We start from the raw sequence: 15,687 nt of genomic DNA on the forward strand, positions 1-15,687 counted from the left end.
ACACACTTTAATGATGTTGTGATGGAAAGAAACTCAACAGTTAGACTTGTTTTCCTCTTCAGATGGAGGTGAATGCGGTTAAAAAACGGCATCGCACACGATCCAAAGGAGTCAGAGGTATGAGCTTGTTCCCCTTCTATATATTATAATGTTGCCTGTAAATGGGACTCGCGAATACGATATACAACATGTCAACATTATATGTTGAAGCAGCTTGCTAGCTTTTAGATTAGCCAAAGTAGCCGCAGCCTGAGTTATTTTAACATGTTCTAGTCGTGCTCTACCGTGCAGATTATTTTGGGGATAGCAAAATGCTTTTCTACACAGCGACAAGAGCTCAGGCTGCTTAGAAATGTGGACAAATCATATTTATAAATTAACTCATTTAGCATCCACCATGCTTTGATGCTACACAGGATACAGAACATTAGCCGAATGGTCATTCATCTGTGTGTGGATGAAACATTAAGTTGTTACATTTCACTAATTTAGCTAGGCTAGGCTAGTTAGCTGGCTAGTTTGGAGATCCCACCATGCTTTCAAGCTACACTGGTTACAGAAATTGAGCGCACATGGGAGATTTATTTTGCTGTTTTAAGAAATCTATTTTGACTTGAGGAAAATATCATAGTTTGGGTTAAAATAGTGAAGATAAACTTCTCTCCTTGCAAAATGAGCAATACAATTGAGGCAACGAGTACTGCCCAATCACTGCACAGTAGTACTGGCCTCGTCTTTGTTTATCTGGAAAGTGTCCATGCTTTAGCAGAAATAATAATAATGCACTCACAATATTGAATGACAAACATATTATGGATATGTTCTTAATACTAATGTACATTGTGTAAAACACCATGAACAACAGATCCCTCAGTAAATATTTATTCTTACTTTTTATTACCTCTTTCTCATTGATTTGTTAAACATCGTGAGCGATAACAAACTGGATATTAGGTGTGTGAGTCCCTTTCCTTCCACTCCACACATCCTCATGTGGAACACAAATACACTAATATAATTGACTCTGAACATAATTAGATGTACAGTAGATGTGTGTTAGTTATTGTCGGCTGTCTGCAGGCTGTTGATGTGATAACATGAATCTTTTTTGTTGTGTCTCTGTCTGAAGCCGCCGTGGAAGCCGTGACTCAGGAGCTATTCAGGTAGGAAAACCTCTGCTGATCCCCAAAAAGCACATTCATCACTGTACGGAGCCGTTGTTGTTGCTCTGGTGTTGCATTGTTATGTCCCGGTTGAGTTTGGCCCACCTCTGGGCGTGGGGATTTACCGTAAAATTAGATAAATGATTCGCCTCCAGTGTGTAAAGTAAACAATGAGCATGACTTTCTATCATTTTCCAAAAATATAACAATTACATACATATATATTAATGCAATGAATTGTTATTTATGAGCAAAAATAAGAAATCGTTCACCAGCAAGTTGCTAAAAATGTCTTCAAACCTTAAAACAGGAATTAAAATTCCAGTATGTAATTTAATTACATTTATTTTGTATACTTTTATAATTGAATTAAAAAATATATATTTACGTTTTATTTATTTTCTTATTTTTATTAATTTTGCATTTTATATTTTGTATAATTTCTTTTTTTTGTTTTGGGAACTTTTTATTTTTGTATTAAAGTAAAAAGTAAACATGCCAGTAGCCAAAGGATAGTCACGTACAAACACGCCACTGGATTAAATGCTTCTTGCAGATGATTCTGCTGAATCCTCTCGTGCACATTCAAGCAGCCGGAACGCCATAAAAACCACGGTGCTCTCCACGAAGACGATGCTTTACCTTGTTCACAAACATAAAGTAGCTGCAGATGAATCGTGGACCGGCGGCTTCACCAAACTGTCGAGCTGAAGGCGAAGCGGAGCGATGAATGTTGATATTCAGAGTAAATCACAAGTCTAATTCCAGTGTCACGTTGTGATGATTTACCACATTTTATATCCTGAAGAAACACACCACGGCCCTATTTCTCGTACCTGGCTTACTGAGTTAGCGGGCTAATTTTCAGGATAAGATGACGTAGGTCTGGCTTTTCGATTTCTCGAAGCAAGTTTAGATAAATCACCATAGCAACACAGCCAAACAATTTAAACCTGCTTTCGGGCAGACTTACTGAAATTCACTTGATAAGCTGCCCACTGCCACTGGACAAAAAAGGCAGCTCCCTTCCTCATTGATGAAGGAGCGATATTAGTTATATTAGTTTTATAGGGAGAGAGTTCTTCTAGATCGCCAAGATTCGTTCTCACATCATCATGACTTCCTGTACGCGGCGCTATAGATTCTGCCGGCAAGGAATCATTTATTTACGAGAGCTTCTCGAGCTGCGGACATTGAACACCCGTCTCACAGACATAGACTATCAGCCGCTGCATGCCGCGCTGTTCTTAAGTTTATTTAGCGCGTAAGAAACTTATGGATGTGTTGAAAGCACTCATAATTATATGACAGTGTTATTTGTACACCATACATATCATTATTGTAGAACATGATCTTTTCACTGCTTCAATTGATTGGATTTCTGATACATACATACTGATCCGCCCATACACATATTCAAACTCCTAGTTATATGGTAATCTACACATACATGTATATACACATATATAGTACATGCGCATACAGTACATATATCCTCATAAGTATATATTCATTCGTATTCTACTGCCAGCAGATACATTTAAATAAATATAATCAGATTGATTTGGGTGATGAAGCACTTAAAATTAGTCGATACATTTTCCCAACACTGACGCATTTAACTTGTCTGATATATTTGCGACGCTTGTGTTTGCAAAAACGTTGCAAACGCATTGCGAATATTCGCAACACGTTTGCTGTGAATAATTAAGGTAATGAGTTCCTCATATGCCTTCATGATCATCTGCTTCTCAGCGGAGAAATAAAAAGAGGTTCCTCTGAGTTTATTTGCCATTGTACTGTTAGAACATCGTGGTATCAGTGCTCGATTATTATCCCTTCTGAAGAGGAGCGGGCGCGCGCATTTATCCAGAGGACTGACGTCTGGTTAGAATTAACGAGACCGTTTCAGCGCGGATCTTCCGTGGAAAAACCGAGTTAGCCTGACGTCAATCATCTCGCTAATTTAAACTGGATAATAGGACATTTGATCAACTTTGTTGAGCCAGGTACGAGAAATAGGGCCCAGCAGCTGCTGGAAATGCTGAATATCACCGCTACCTGTGTGTGTGTGTGTGTATGTGTGTGTGCGTGTGTGTGTGTGTGTGTGTGTGTGGTTCTGCTTCACTTAATCTCATTTAGTAAAACTGACAAATAGCAGCAGATTACGGTTGAACTCGGTCGGCGTCGGGTAAAAGCGCTTCACTGTAAGCAACACGTCGGGAACCTCGGGAACAGTTTAACTTCGAGGGCCGTGCACTCCGGGGTGGCTGACGGTGGACAGAGATGCTTTGAAGTTAGCAACGACAGTTGAAATGACTCACGCAGTAAATACTGCACGCACTCGACGAGCTGTCGTGGAATATTCCTCACTAATTTTTGCTATCCGTCCTATCGCTGACTAATCTGCGGGGATAAACACGTATAAATGAATTTGTCATTGTGGTGCGATGGGGCAGATTTAGGGGGAAAAGAAGACATGTGGCGCGTAAAAAAAAAAAAAAGTCTTCCGTGACTGAATGTTAATTGCTAAATAAACACGTCACATCTGTCGGCTCAGGGGGAATTACAGCGGGTGAGTTTCGTGCCGCATCAATGCTCCACATTTTTACTTAAACTCCAGTTTGTCTGGAAATGATTTGTTGTTGTTGTTGTTGTTGTTGTTGTTGTTGTTGTCCTGCTCGCTAAAGGGGAGTAAAGATAGGGACGTCATAGCAACAGAGCGCTATTGACTGGCCAGATTAGACTTTTTCCTTGTTGATCTGGTGCCACAAGTTTGTGTTTGATGGTGAGAGGAGAAAAGAAAAGAAAAGAAAAAAAGCAGAAACCGCAAAGAACACAATGATTAAAACAAAGAACCTCTAAAGCCGTCTTAGAGGAACAGTTAAATGCATGAAGGTTATAGTGTTCAGTTCTTTTGTTCAAACTTAAAATAAAAAAGGTGCTGTTGAGATTATGCTCATTATTATTTCATCCAATTTAGGGATGTTTCTGTCCTCGTTGGTTTGTAGCAACCTTTTGGGTCACTTTTTAAATTGTTGTCCACTGGATGGGTTCGACCTGTTTTTAATGCAAAGTACACGAATAATATCGATTAATAAAGATAATTTTTTCTTTATTTAATAATTAATTCATACCCAAATCTCACCAAACTGATTCCGGATCAAAACTCAGTGTTCAATTTAGATTTAGTGACATTTTAATCATCTCTATTCCTCATAGTTTTAGTCCAGTTTTTTTCAACGACAACTCAAAATGCTTTTGCTCCATTTTTTTTAAAATTTGTTAGTCAAAATGTTGACTGGCCAGCTGCATTCTTAAATCATTCAACTTGTGTTTTCCATCAGATATTGTGGAGATTTAATCCAAATGATTTAAAAAAAAACTAATTAATTGTATTGGCTGGACGACGATGACTGAAATATTCCATCTATTCAAAAGAAACATGATATTTGACACGAGACTAAGTCGAAAGGAAAAACATATCTATAAAAAAGGAAAGAAAATGGGCGTAAAACTATAAATAACAAAAAATAAATAGAAATGACTTAAATGTGACTAAAGCTCATAATCGTTATATATATTTTATTTATTTTTATTTAAAATATATTTAACCAGGAAAAGCCTCATTGAGATGAAACATCTCCTTAACAAGAGTGTCCTGGCCAAGACAGCAGTAGCACATTAAAACAAAGCTTCATGAACATACAACAGTGACAGAACATTTTTAGATCACGGCATGAGTAAAAACAAAATTAAGACTCAAGACATCATATCCTAGTTCACACAGGTGCACATCCTCAGTCAAAAACATCTACAACCAGATGCACCTTCCTCCAACTCTTTCAATCTATTTTTAAAAACACCTAAAGAGACCGGCTCCCGGAGACCCAAATCAGTCTGCAGCAAATTCCAAGCCGCAGGAGCAGCAAACCTAAAACCCCTTTTTCCCATTTTGAGACGGACGTTGGGGACAGATAACAAGAGTAGGCCTTGCACATGTGTCACAGAGCGAAGACAGTAGCTACCAGCATTTTTCTGATAAATTAACTTACACAGATAAGATGGAAGTACATTAAGAATTGCCTTATAAATAACGACATGCCAATGATTGAGTCTACGGATGAACAATGCAGGCCAACCAACCCTAGCATACAGGGAGCAATGGTGAGTAAGGGCAGATTTGGTAGATTTGGTAGACGTGGTAGGCAGTATTCACGGAGTGAAGACATTGAGAAGATGCAAGTCTAATTGTTGTCTTCTTGTAGAACACAACCTGCTCTTTACTCAATAAAACACAGTACATACATTTAAAAGTGTCCTTGTGGTTGCTACTCATGTTGACATCGTGAAGTGAAACAATCTCAAGAAAGAAAAGAAAAGAAAAGAACTCGGAGTCAAAGAAACTTACTGAAAGAAATATTCAGTTGCTTTGGAAACAAGTTTCTCTCCACGGAGGAAACAAACGGATTACAGCAACAGCTTGTTAAGGTTAAGGCTGCACTGATGCATTCTGGAAATTCTAAGCATGATTGGTGAGCGCGTGTTTGACTTTGTATCACACACACACGCACACACACACACACACACACACACACACACACACACACTCACACCCGCAAACATACATACTAACACACACACGCATAGAGAGCTGCGATCAATACAACAACACGATCAGTCTCTGCTCCACACTGATTGATGAGCTGCCTCACCTTGAACGAACCGCCTCCTCTTCCTCCTTTTTTCCTCCTCTCTCTCCTTCTCATTTTGCTTATTTTTCCTTTGCTTTTGCTCCTGTTCTTCCTCCTCTTGTTCTTCCTCTCTCTCCTCCTCATTATCTTTTTACCCCCTCTTCTTCTTCCTTCTCTCTCTCCTTCCCATTTTTCTTTTTCTTTCTCTCCTCTTCCTCCTCTTCTTCTTCCTCCTCGCTCTCTCCTCATTTTGTTTTATTTCTTTCTCTCCTCTTCTTCCTTTTCTTCTTCCTCCTCGCTCTCCTTATTATGGTTTGATTACCTCTCTTTTTATTTTGTTCTTCCTCCTCTTTTACTCTACGCTCTCTCCTCATTATCTTTTTACTCCCTCTCCTCTTCCTTCTGTTCTTCCATCCTCTCTCTCCTTCGCATCTTGTTTTTCCATTCCCTTCTCCCCCTTTTCTCTCTATTTCTCTCTTGTTTTAACTTCCTTCACATGTTCCTCCTGTTCTTCCTCGTCTCTCTCTCTTTCTCATCATATCTTCCTCCCGATTCCCATCTGCTTCATCTCCTTCCTCATCCTCCTCTTCTTCCTCCTTCCTCTTTGCCGTTATGTTTCCCTCTTCCTCTTTCCCTTTCATCTACATGCTTTCTTTCTCTCATCTTCCTCATCCTCCTCTTGCTCCTCCCCTTCATTCTCCTCCTCCTCTCCCTGCACTTGTGATGTCAAATCTTCACCTTTTTTATCTCCACTTCCTCCTTTTTTCCTCCTCTCTCTCTCCTCCTCATTGTCTTTTTCCTCCCTCTCCTCTTCCTCCTGTTCTTCCTCTCTCTCCTCATCATCTTGTTTTTTTCTTTCTCTCCTCTTCTTTGTGTTCTACTTTCTCCTCTCCCTCCTCATTATGGGTCTCTCTCTCTCTCTCTCTCCCTCTCTCTCTCTTGTTTTAACTCCCTTCCCATGTTCTTCCTCCTCATTCTCATCTCATTCATCTCCTTCCTTGGCCTCCTCTTCTCCCTCCTCCTTACTATTTTTCCCTCTTCCTCTTTCCCTTTCATATCCATGCCTTCTTTCTCTTACCTTCCTCATCTCCTTCCTCCTCCCCTTCATCCTCCTCCTCTGCCTGTACTTGTGATGTCAAATCTTCACCTTTTTTTTTATCTCGGCACCGCTCTCGTTTTCTTTTTCCAGCCTGCAGTTACAGGGTGTAGAGATCAGGTGATGTCGGGTGGAGCTCTGCGGTGTGTCTGTGTGTGTGTGTGTGTGTGTGTGTGTGTGTGTGTGTGTGTGTGTGTGTGTGTGTGGGGGGGGTGGGGGTGTCAGAGGTCGTGGGTGTGGAGTCCCCAAAGTCCAGTGGCATGCGTTGGCTGGTCGGTCTGCAGCAGAGTGTCTCAGCTCCTCGAAATCTGATACGAAAAAACAAAAACAAAACACACTTTGCACAATTCAAACAATAAATACAAAAAAATAAACAAACACAACAGTGATAAATGAATATCACAGTGCAGGAAGAGGCAACAAGCCAACTGGGCCTATTTGAAGCCTCCACCTATATATTTAACATTTTACAAAATTACAAACATAAAATGAAATATGCATAAGACAGACAACAAAAGGTAAAGAAAGAAAGACAGAAAAGAAAAATAATGTAATTGTGTCGAGTGTGTGTGTGTGTGTGTGCATGTGAAAGTCCCCATGAGTGAAACCACTATAAATGTAGATATAACAGCTAAAACAAGACAGACATGAACTCTAATACATAGAAAACTCCTACAAAACAGCAATTAGACTTTAGGGAATTTTTGAAATTTTTTATAGAGGGACATTTCTTTGTTAGGTGGGAAAAGTCATTGCATAATTTGGTTCCCCTAAATTTAATAGAAAATGAACCTCTGCTAGTCAGTAATTTAGGAGGATGAAGATGTGAAGATTGATGAGATGAGTCAGAGTGAATCTGTGAATTGACGTTGTTCTCTACTTCCTACTTCCTCATGTTTGCTTCCTGACCAACGCGTCTGTTTCCTCCTCAGCTGTCCGACTCCGGGCTGCGATGGCAGCGGTCACGTCAGCGGGAAGTACGCCAGACACCGCAGGTACGAACCCCTCGGCATGTTGTGCAATAAAGTTATCGTTTAGACGTTGATGTTTATAGGTGTCGAAAGGAAGGAAACCAAGATCGTGGCTCTTATCGATGGCTAAAGTGCAAAACCTCCTATCTGCAAAATGATCCCGGAAAAGTGAGGAAAACCCTGCTATCTGCACTTTGTATGTTTTTTCTTTATTTTCTTTTTTGCAAGAAAACTTTTTTCTTTTTTTTATTCAGAAAAACGTGCATTTTGTGCAATTGTTTCAAAAATGTATACAAAAGAAAGTGGGATTTATTATTTTGTATCTGAACGTAAGAAGATAAAATATACATAAAATACAACTGAACACTTGAAATAGTAAACTTGTCAAATATAATGTTATTTTTATTTGTTTTTTATACAATGAGAAGATTTGACAAAATTTCCTTGTGAAATAAGAACTCCCGAGTGGGTGTGGTTGGCTGCAGGCTTCAAACGGCCCACTCAGCAGCTCAGAAACCGAATCCCTCCAATAAATGAGCTCCCTTCACGCCTCCGAACCTCCTGGATTGGCGGCGTTTGCAGGTCGCAGCCTCCAGCTCGCTGAACCCAGCGCTCTGTCACGATATAGAAAAACCAATCAGACAGTCTGGAGCTGTGACACCCCCCATTTCCCCCGCCGGGGGGTCACAGCAGCCGATAGCCGTCCGTCCTGCAGCCCAGAGGGGTTGCATTGCTGGATGGGGAATTACTTTGGAAACGCTGAATTACCAACGAACGGAGAGGGCCGTTGCAAAACTAAAAGTGGCTGCCTGAACGAGCAATTTCAGCTTGTTTCCGCTGCTGAAATTGTAGTTTAATTTCCAGGAGTAAACCTGCAGGCAGACGGAGATCATCAACTCTTAATATTACCTCATTTGTCATCAAATAGGATGTGATGATTATATTTTTTCATGATGCAAATGTGTTCAGTTCATTAGTTTTTTTTTTAACTGATGCTGCAAAACCTGCATTTTTCTGCACGAATTCTAGTTGAAACATCACACATTTCATGAAACAGGTGAAATATACATCAAAGCAGGTGCACTGAAGACGACCACAAAGGTTTTTCACTCACAGAAAATATAATTTTGAAGGCTAAATATGAGGCTTTCCATTCGGGTGGGCATATTTTAGGTGAAACGATCAGATTTAAAGATCCATTATGAAATCAAAGCACTCGTTGAGATGTTTTTGAGGTTATTTTGGTGCATCTTTACGGTATTGTTTTTCAGTGTAAAGGCTGGGTGTGTGTGCGTGTGTGTGTGTGTGTTTGTGGGGGGGAGGCGTGTAGAGGTTGCACGGCTCAGGACAGCGGTGGTTTGGCGCCCGAGGTAGCAGAGAGATAATGAGAAGGGCAGGATGGCGAATCACTGGCAGAGCAGACGGATGGAGCTGCAAAGGGCAGCGAGCCGCTCAGGAAAACAGTCAAAGCTGTAAAATAAGTGCTCTGATATTCACCAAAATAACACATCTTCTTATGCTGTGTTATTTGTGAGCTGCTTTATGAGATGACACCTTTTGTAAAAAAAAAAGCGTTTTGATCATCTCGTGATCTTCATCAGCAGATGGAGTTGCCCAGTTTGTCACCGAATTGTTCAAATCTCTGTTTCTCCGGAACACTTTGAGGACTACTTTCTTCATCCACGTTGGCTTGAAAAGCTGCAGGATCAAAAAAAGTTATTCTCTCGACAGTGAAAACAAGCGGCGACAATCTCACCGCGGGACTGCTTCCTCCCTTTCATCGTCTCTCGTAAATAGGCGCGGCGACAAATTACCGGAGTGAAGGAGAAGGAAAAGACACAGAGGTAGAGAGACACTGAGGAAAGAGAGAGAGAAGAAGAAGGTCTTCTGATGTCTTCCTCTCCGGGGAAACGATGGCAGAATCACTTAATCAGTTAATCATCAGCTGATCACAGCGTACGACATGGACGTCTTGATACAAAGACGCAGCAGAGGGAGAACACGTCTGACCGTCATTCACTTCCTGGTTTCTTGCTTTCTAGACACCGGGTCGGGAAGTTTCCTCCAAAACATTAATGAAACACGTCTCACTTGCTTTATTTGACGTTAAGCGCCTTCCCCGGCTTCATATCTCAGAAGACGGATAAGAGTTTCATCTCAGTGTGTAAAGTACGGACGAATAAAAAAGAGACGGGAAGTAGATCTACAAATCTTCATATCTTACGGAAAAGTTAAGCCTCGTTTTTCGTGTGTTTTCCTACAAAAGTCCAGCGACATGTGTTAATTTACTTAAACTAGGTTCAGGAAAAGATGGAGAAATATGTATTTATGTTTAGAAAAAGATTGTGAAATATTTAGTTAGGTTCAGGAAAAGATCGTGAAATACTTTGTTCGGTTTAGAAAAGATCGTGAAATATTTATGTATGTTTAGAAATACGTAGATCGTGAAATATTTTTTTTGGTTCAGGAAAAGATCGGGAATTAGGTTTAATTAAGATGGTGAAATACTTAGTTAGGTTTAGGAAAATATTGTTAGATACTTAGGTTTAATAAAAGATTGTTGAATACTTAGTTAAGTTTAATAAAATATTGTTAAATACTTAGTTAGGTTTAATAAAAGATTGTTAAATACTTAGTTAGGTTTAATAAAAGATTGTTAGATACTTAGGTTTAATAAAAGATTATGAAGTACTTGTTTAATAAAAGATCGTTGTTTTGGTTAAAATAACTACAAGAGCGCCGCTACTAGCGCCGTTAAGTTTATTAAGTATGAAAGTGATGTGACAAATAAATCAACATAATTTCTCTTCAGCTGTGAGAACTTTTATAGACAGAAAGGTGTCTGTCCGTCAAAATCATGCCCGATCAATTAAATTGACCACAGGTGGACGCCAATCAAACGGGAGAAACATCTCAAAGACGATGAAGAGAAGTGGGAGGCACTGAATTTCAAGTGTCAATGTGGTGTCAACGCATTTGCAAAAAGCTTGTTTTCACTTTGCCATTATGGGATATTTAGTATATATTTATGAGTGAAGCAATGATTTAAAAAATATATTTTAACGTATCAAAATGTGGGAAAAGAAAAGGGATCTGAATAGCAATGTGCACATCCAAGAAATTTGAGTGAAAAGGTGCATGACAATAAAAATTAAAATAATAAAATACAATAAAATAATAAATAAAAACACATAGTGCAATAGATAAATATGTACAGTACTTGCAATAAATAGGTAAATACAATAAGTCCAATATTAACTAGGATATTGTCCACCTCCTGAGGACAATATGCTAATTGCTCCACTTTGGGTCTGTCTGCTGTTTGCTGGTCAACAGTGGCTTCATTGGAGGCTTAAAAAAGGAAATACCGCTTTCGAAAAAATAAATAAAATAATAATCTGAAAGATGCTAAAATGCTCCTTCAAGCTGAGCGGAAAAGACTCAAACGGAGAGCACAGACTTCTTTAAAAAAAGTTAAATAAATGAATAAATGTGTGTATCTGCGCAGTGATTTGGATCCGGACCAGCCGTTTTTTAATTTTTATATTTCTTACCATAATCATTCCTAACTGACAAACAAACGCAACATAAATATAAATTTGTGCCGAAGTGACTCCAGGGTGATTTAAACAAGTGGAATCACTTATACATGCAGTTTGAATCCCACGCCAGAGGAAGCTGAGTCTGTGCGTTCCGTTGGTGGATTCTGCTGACGGAGGAATGAAGAGTGGAGCGGCATGATAGCCTCCTTCACCTCTTTCCTCACCAGATCCTCTGTGAGAGCCAATCACAGCGCTCCTTGGTGCTGGGATCCATAACTTCTGGAAGCAGAGACCCAGTTTGCGCTGCGCGTTGTACTGAATGAGTACAATGCGCAGGGGGGGAGGGTTCAAAGTCATTGTCTCTTTCTTCCTCCCATACCTTTCTTTCTCTCTCTCTCTTTTACCCCTCTCTCTCATCCCCCTCTCTCTGTCTCTCTCTCACTCTCTCGCTCTCACTCTTTCATCCACCCTCTCTCTCTGTCTCTCTGCCTTCCCCTCTCTCTCTCTCTGTCGCTCTCTTTTACACCCCCCCTCTCATTCATCCCTCTCTCTCTCTGTCTCCCTCTCTCTCTCTCACTCTTTCATCCCCCCCTCTCTCTCTGGAGGATGTCACCATGGCGACAGCACCGTGCGGATGCTGCAGTATGAGGACCAGGAGGGATGCAGCCTGTCTCCCATGGCAACCGCTAGTATAGGATGTGAACATCGTGTCGCCCACATTACCCCCTCTTTTCGTCTCACTGCCACCACCCAATCTCTTATATATATATATATATATATATTTTTTATTTTTATTTTATATATATATATATCCCTTTAATTATCACTCTGCAGTTGATATTTCTGTCGTCTCAATTCCTCATTGACACGTTCGTGTTTTTTTTTTATGCGATTATAATTCAATATTCTTCTGCCACCTGAGTTAAGAAAAAAAGAATGAAATGTCCCGTCTTCCTGAATGAAGAAGTGGATAGTTTGTTAGAGAAGGATGAATTAAATCCACGTTTCACTTCAGCGGTCGACTCTGATGAGGAAACAACATTGATGAGAAAACACCCGCTTCTGATTGGCTGACAGATGTCGACGCCCTTCAGCGTCGTTTTGGTCTAAATAAGTGCTCAAGGTATATTTAAACTGCAGGTAACCATAGCAACAGTCCTGACGCTTCACCCTTTATGACATAAAAGTGGATTTAAACGCATGGTCTATTTGTGGCATTGGTGAGACGACGATGGTGAAGGTGACAATGTGGAGCTTCAGGTGTCCATGTAGAGACAATAATCATGTCCAGGTGCTTATGTAGAGACAATAATCATGTTCAGATGTTTATGGAGAGACAATAATCATATCCAGGTGTTTATGTAGAGATAATAATCATGTTCAGATGTTTATGGAGAGACAATAATCATATCCAGGTGTCCATGTAGAGACACAAATGCACTCCAGGTGTACATATAGAGACAATAATGCACTCCAGGTGTACACATAGAGACAATAATGCACTCCATGTGTACACATACAGACAATAATGCACTCCAGGTATCCACACAAAGACAATAATGGAGTCCAGGTCTCTGAGGAGAGACAATAATATACTCCAGATATAATTATTGACTATACACAGCCCTGTAGAGAAAATAATGGACTGTAGGTGTCTTCTAGTGACACAGAAATGGACGACAGGTGTCCTTTATTGGAGTTCCAGGTGTCGTAGGTTAAATTGGGCTAACAAAGCACTTTTAGCACCAACTACGTCTAAAAGAAACACAATAAATGAACGAGTCTGCAAACAACCTATAATAAAACATTTTCTTTAGGAGCTGGTGTGGTATTCTCCCAGTAAAGGTCTTCACACATCGATTATACACTCTGTAAGAAGAGGGTGCATCGCATCAGACTGCAGCGCATCAGTTTAGTATGAAGAGAACATGTGACGTGTGACCTCCTCCCTCTCCCCCTTCTCTCTCTCTCTCCCTCCACATAATTACCATGCATAGTCTCTCGCCCTTGTCTGCAGCATTCCCTCGTTTCTGATCTGCTTTAATTACCACCCGGATTTTAATTGGCGGGAGACAGCAAGGTGGCTGAGGTCACACACACACTCACATACACACACACACACACACACACACACACGCACACGCACATGCACACACACACACACACACACACACACACACACACACACGATCAGACAACCTATAGGAGGGTTTATGGAGGGTTCATTTGAGGAGATGTGTGTGCGTTATCTTGCTGGAACATACGATGCAGTGAATGAAAATGATGTAACCACCGTTTCCTTTCTCTCTCTCTCTCTTTCTCTCTCTCTCTCTCTCACATCAATTCTAAAATGATTTATCTGAATTACATGAATGTAATTGATTAGATTAGAGGACATGTATTATGTCTTTTCATAAACATCTATAAACTTCTATAAACATCTATAAACATCCAGAAACTTCTATAAACATCTATAAACTTCTATAAACATCTATCAACATCTATAAACTTCTATAAACATCTATAAACATCTATGAACTTCTTCATCATCTATACACATCTAGAAACATCTAGAAACAGACCATATATGGAGACGATAGCGAATAAGGTGAAACATTATGGAAGTTTTTTCCTTCAGCGATCCTTTTATTTCCTTTTTAATTGATAGTTATTGGCTGTTTTTGACTGATAATCCGTATGGAGGCTGTTCAGTAGCAGGATGACAATAATGGAAAGATTGACACCAAAAGTAAAAAGTAATTGTTGAGCGATTAAATTATTTATTCGTCACATGACCACGCAGCAGTTTCAGTCAGAAACGCTGCGTCACCTCCAACTTGCCCTCAGAACACAGAATAAGCTCTTTCTTATGGAAATAGACTAATTGATTTCCTAAAATCCACATTAAAGCTGAGTATAATTGTGCTTGCTGTTTTAGAGCAATTAAAACAGAATTTCCCCAACAGTTAATGACTATTATGGGATTTGCGTAATTGAGGCCCTGGTTGAATAAGCTTTGTGTTTTTTGTAAAGTTTTTTTTAGAGGCTGATTCTCCTCCTCAGCGACAGAGAGTAGAAATCCACTTCAGTGTCTTAACACTTGGACCACATCAGAGTCCTGGGCTCTATTTCTCGTACGTGGTTTAACAAAGTCGATCAAATGTCCTATTATCTACCTGCAATTAGCGAGATGATTGACATCAGGCTAACTCGGTTTCTCAAAGGCAGATCCGTGCTGAAACGGTCTCGTTAATTCTAACCAGACGTCAGTCATCTTGATGAATGCGCGCGCCCGTTCCTCTTCAGCAGGGATAATAATCGAGCACTGACACCACGATGTTCTAACAGTACAATGGCAAATAAACTCAGAGGAACCTTTTTTTTTTCCTCCGCTGAGAAGCAGGAGATGATCATGAAGGCATATGAGGAAGTCAAGACCATAATCATGGAAAATCTGATGCTGCATTCACAGCAAACGCGTTGCGAATATTTGCAACGTTTTTGTAACGTTTTTTGTGTGAACGCAGCTTTACACCGCTGCGAGACATAAGCGTCGCAAATATGTCAGACAAGCTAAATGCGTCAGTGTTGGGAAAATGTATCGGCTAATTTTAAATGCTTCATCACCCAAATCAATCAGATTATATATTTTTTAATGTGCCTGCTGGCAGTAGTATACAAATAAATATATACTTATGAGGATATGTGTACTGTATGCGCAATACATGTACAATATATGTGTATATTTATGTAGGTGTAGATTACCATATAACTAGGAGTTTGAATATGTGTATGGGCGGATCAGTATGTATGTATTATTCATAATCAGAAATTCAATCAATTGAAGCAGTGAAAAGAAATTGTGTGTGATTCTCTGTGTTCTTCTTATCATGAGTTCACCTCATTTTCTACAATAATGATATGTATGGTGTACTAATAACACTGTCATATAATTATGAGTACTTTCAACACATCCATAAGCTTCTTAAGCGCTAAATAAACGTTACGAACAGCACGGCATGCAATTGCTGATAGTCTATGTCTGTGAGACGGGCAATGGGCGTGTGGTGATCAATGTCTGCGGTTCGAGAAGCTCTCGTAAATAAGTGATTCCTTGTCGGCATAATCAATAGCGCCGCATACAGGAAGTCATCATGATGTGAGAACGGATCTTGGCGATCTGGAAGAACTCTCTCCCTATAAAACTAATATAACTAATAT

At 39.8% G+C, this 15,687-nt stretch overlaps 1 protein-coding gene across 1 annotated transcript in view; it reads left to right on the forward strand.

Moving 5' to 3' along the window:
- Positions 1-62: 62 nt before the first annotated feature.
- The window catches only part of myt1la (myelin transcription factor 1-like, a), a gene marked incomplete at both ends in the record, with an annotated part of 52,966 nt that continues 37,341 nt past the window's right edge, over positions 63-15,687 (forward strand). Inside the window, 3 exons of the mRNA XM_079215017.1 lie at positions 63-117; positions 1,130-1,163; positions 7,886-7,948. Coding sequence (XP_079071143.1) covers positions 63-117; positions 1,130-1,163; positions 7,886-7,948 — 152 coding nt within the window. The remainder of the gene's footprint in view (positions 118-1,129; positions 1,164-7,885; positions 7,949-15,687) is intronic.

This window comes from Taurulus bubalis (genome assembly GCF_910589615.1).
Source record: "Taurulus bubalis genome assembly, chromosome: 3".
NCBI classification, from domain to species: Eukaryota; Metazoa; Chordata; class Actinopteri; order Perciformes; family Cottidae; genus Taurulus; species Taurulus bubalis.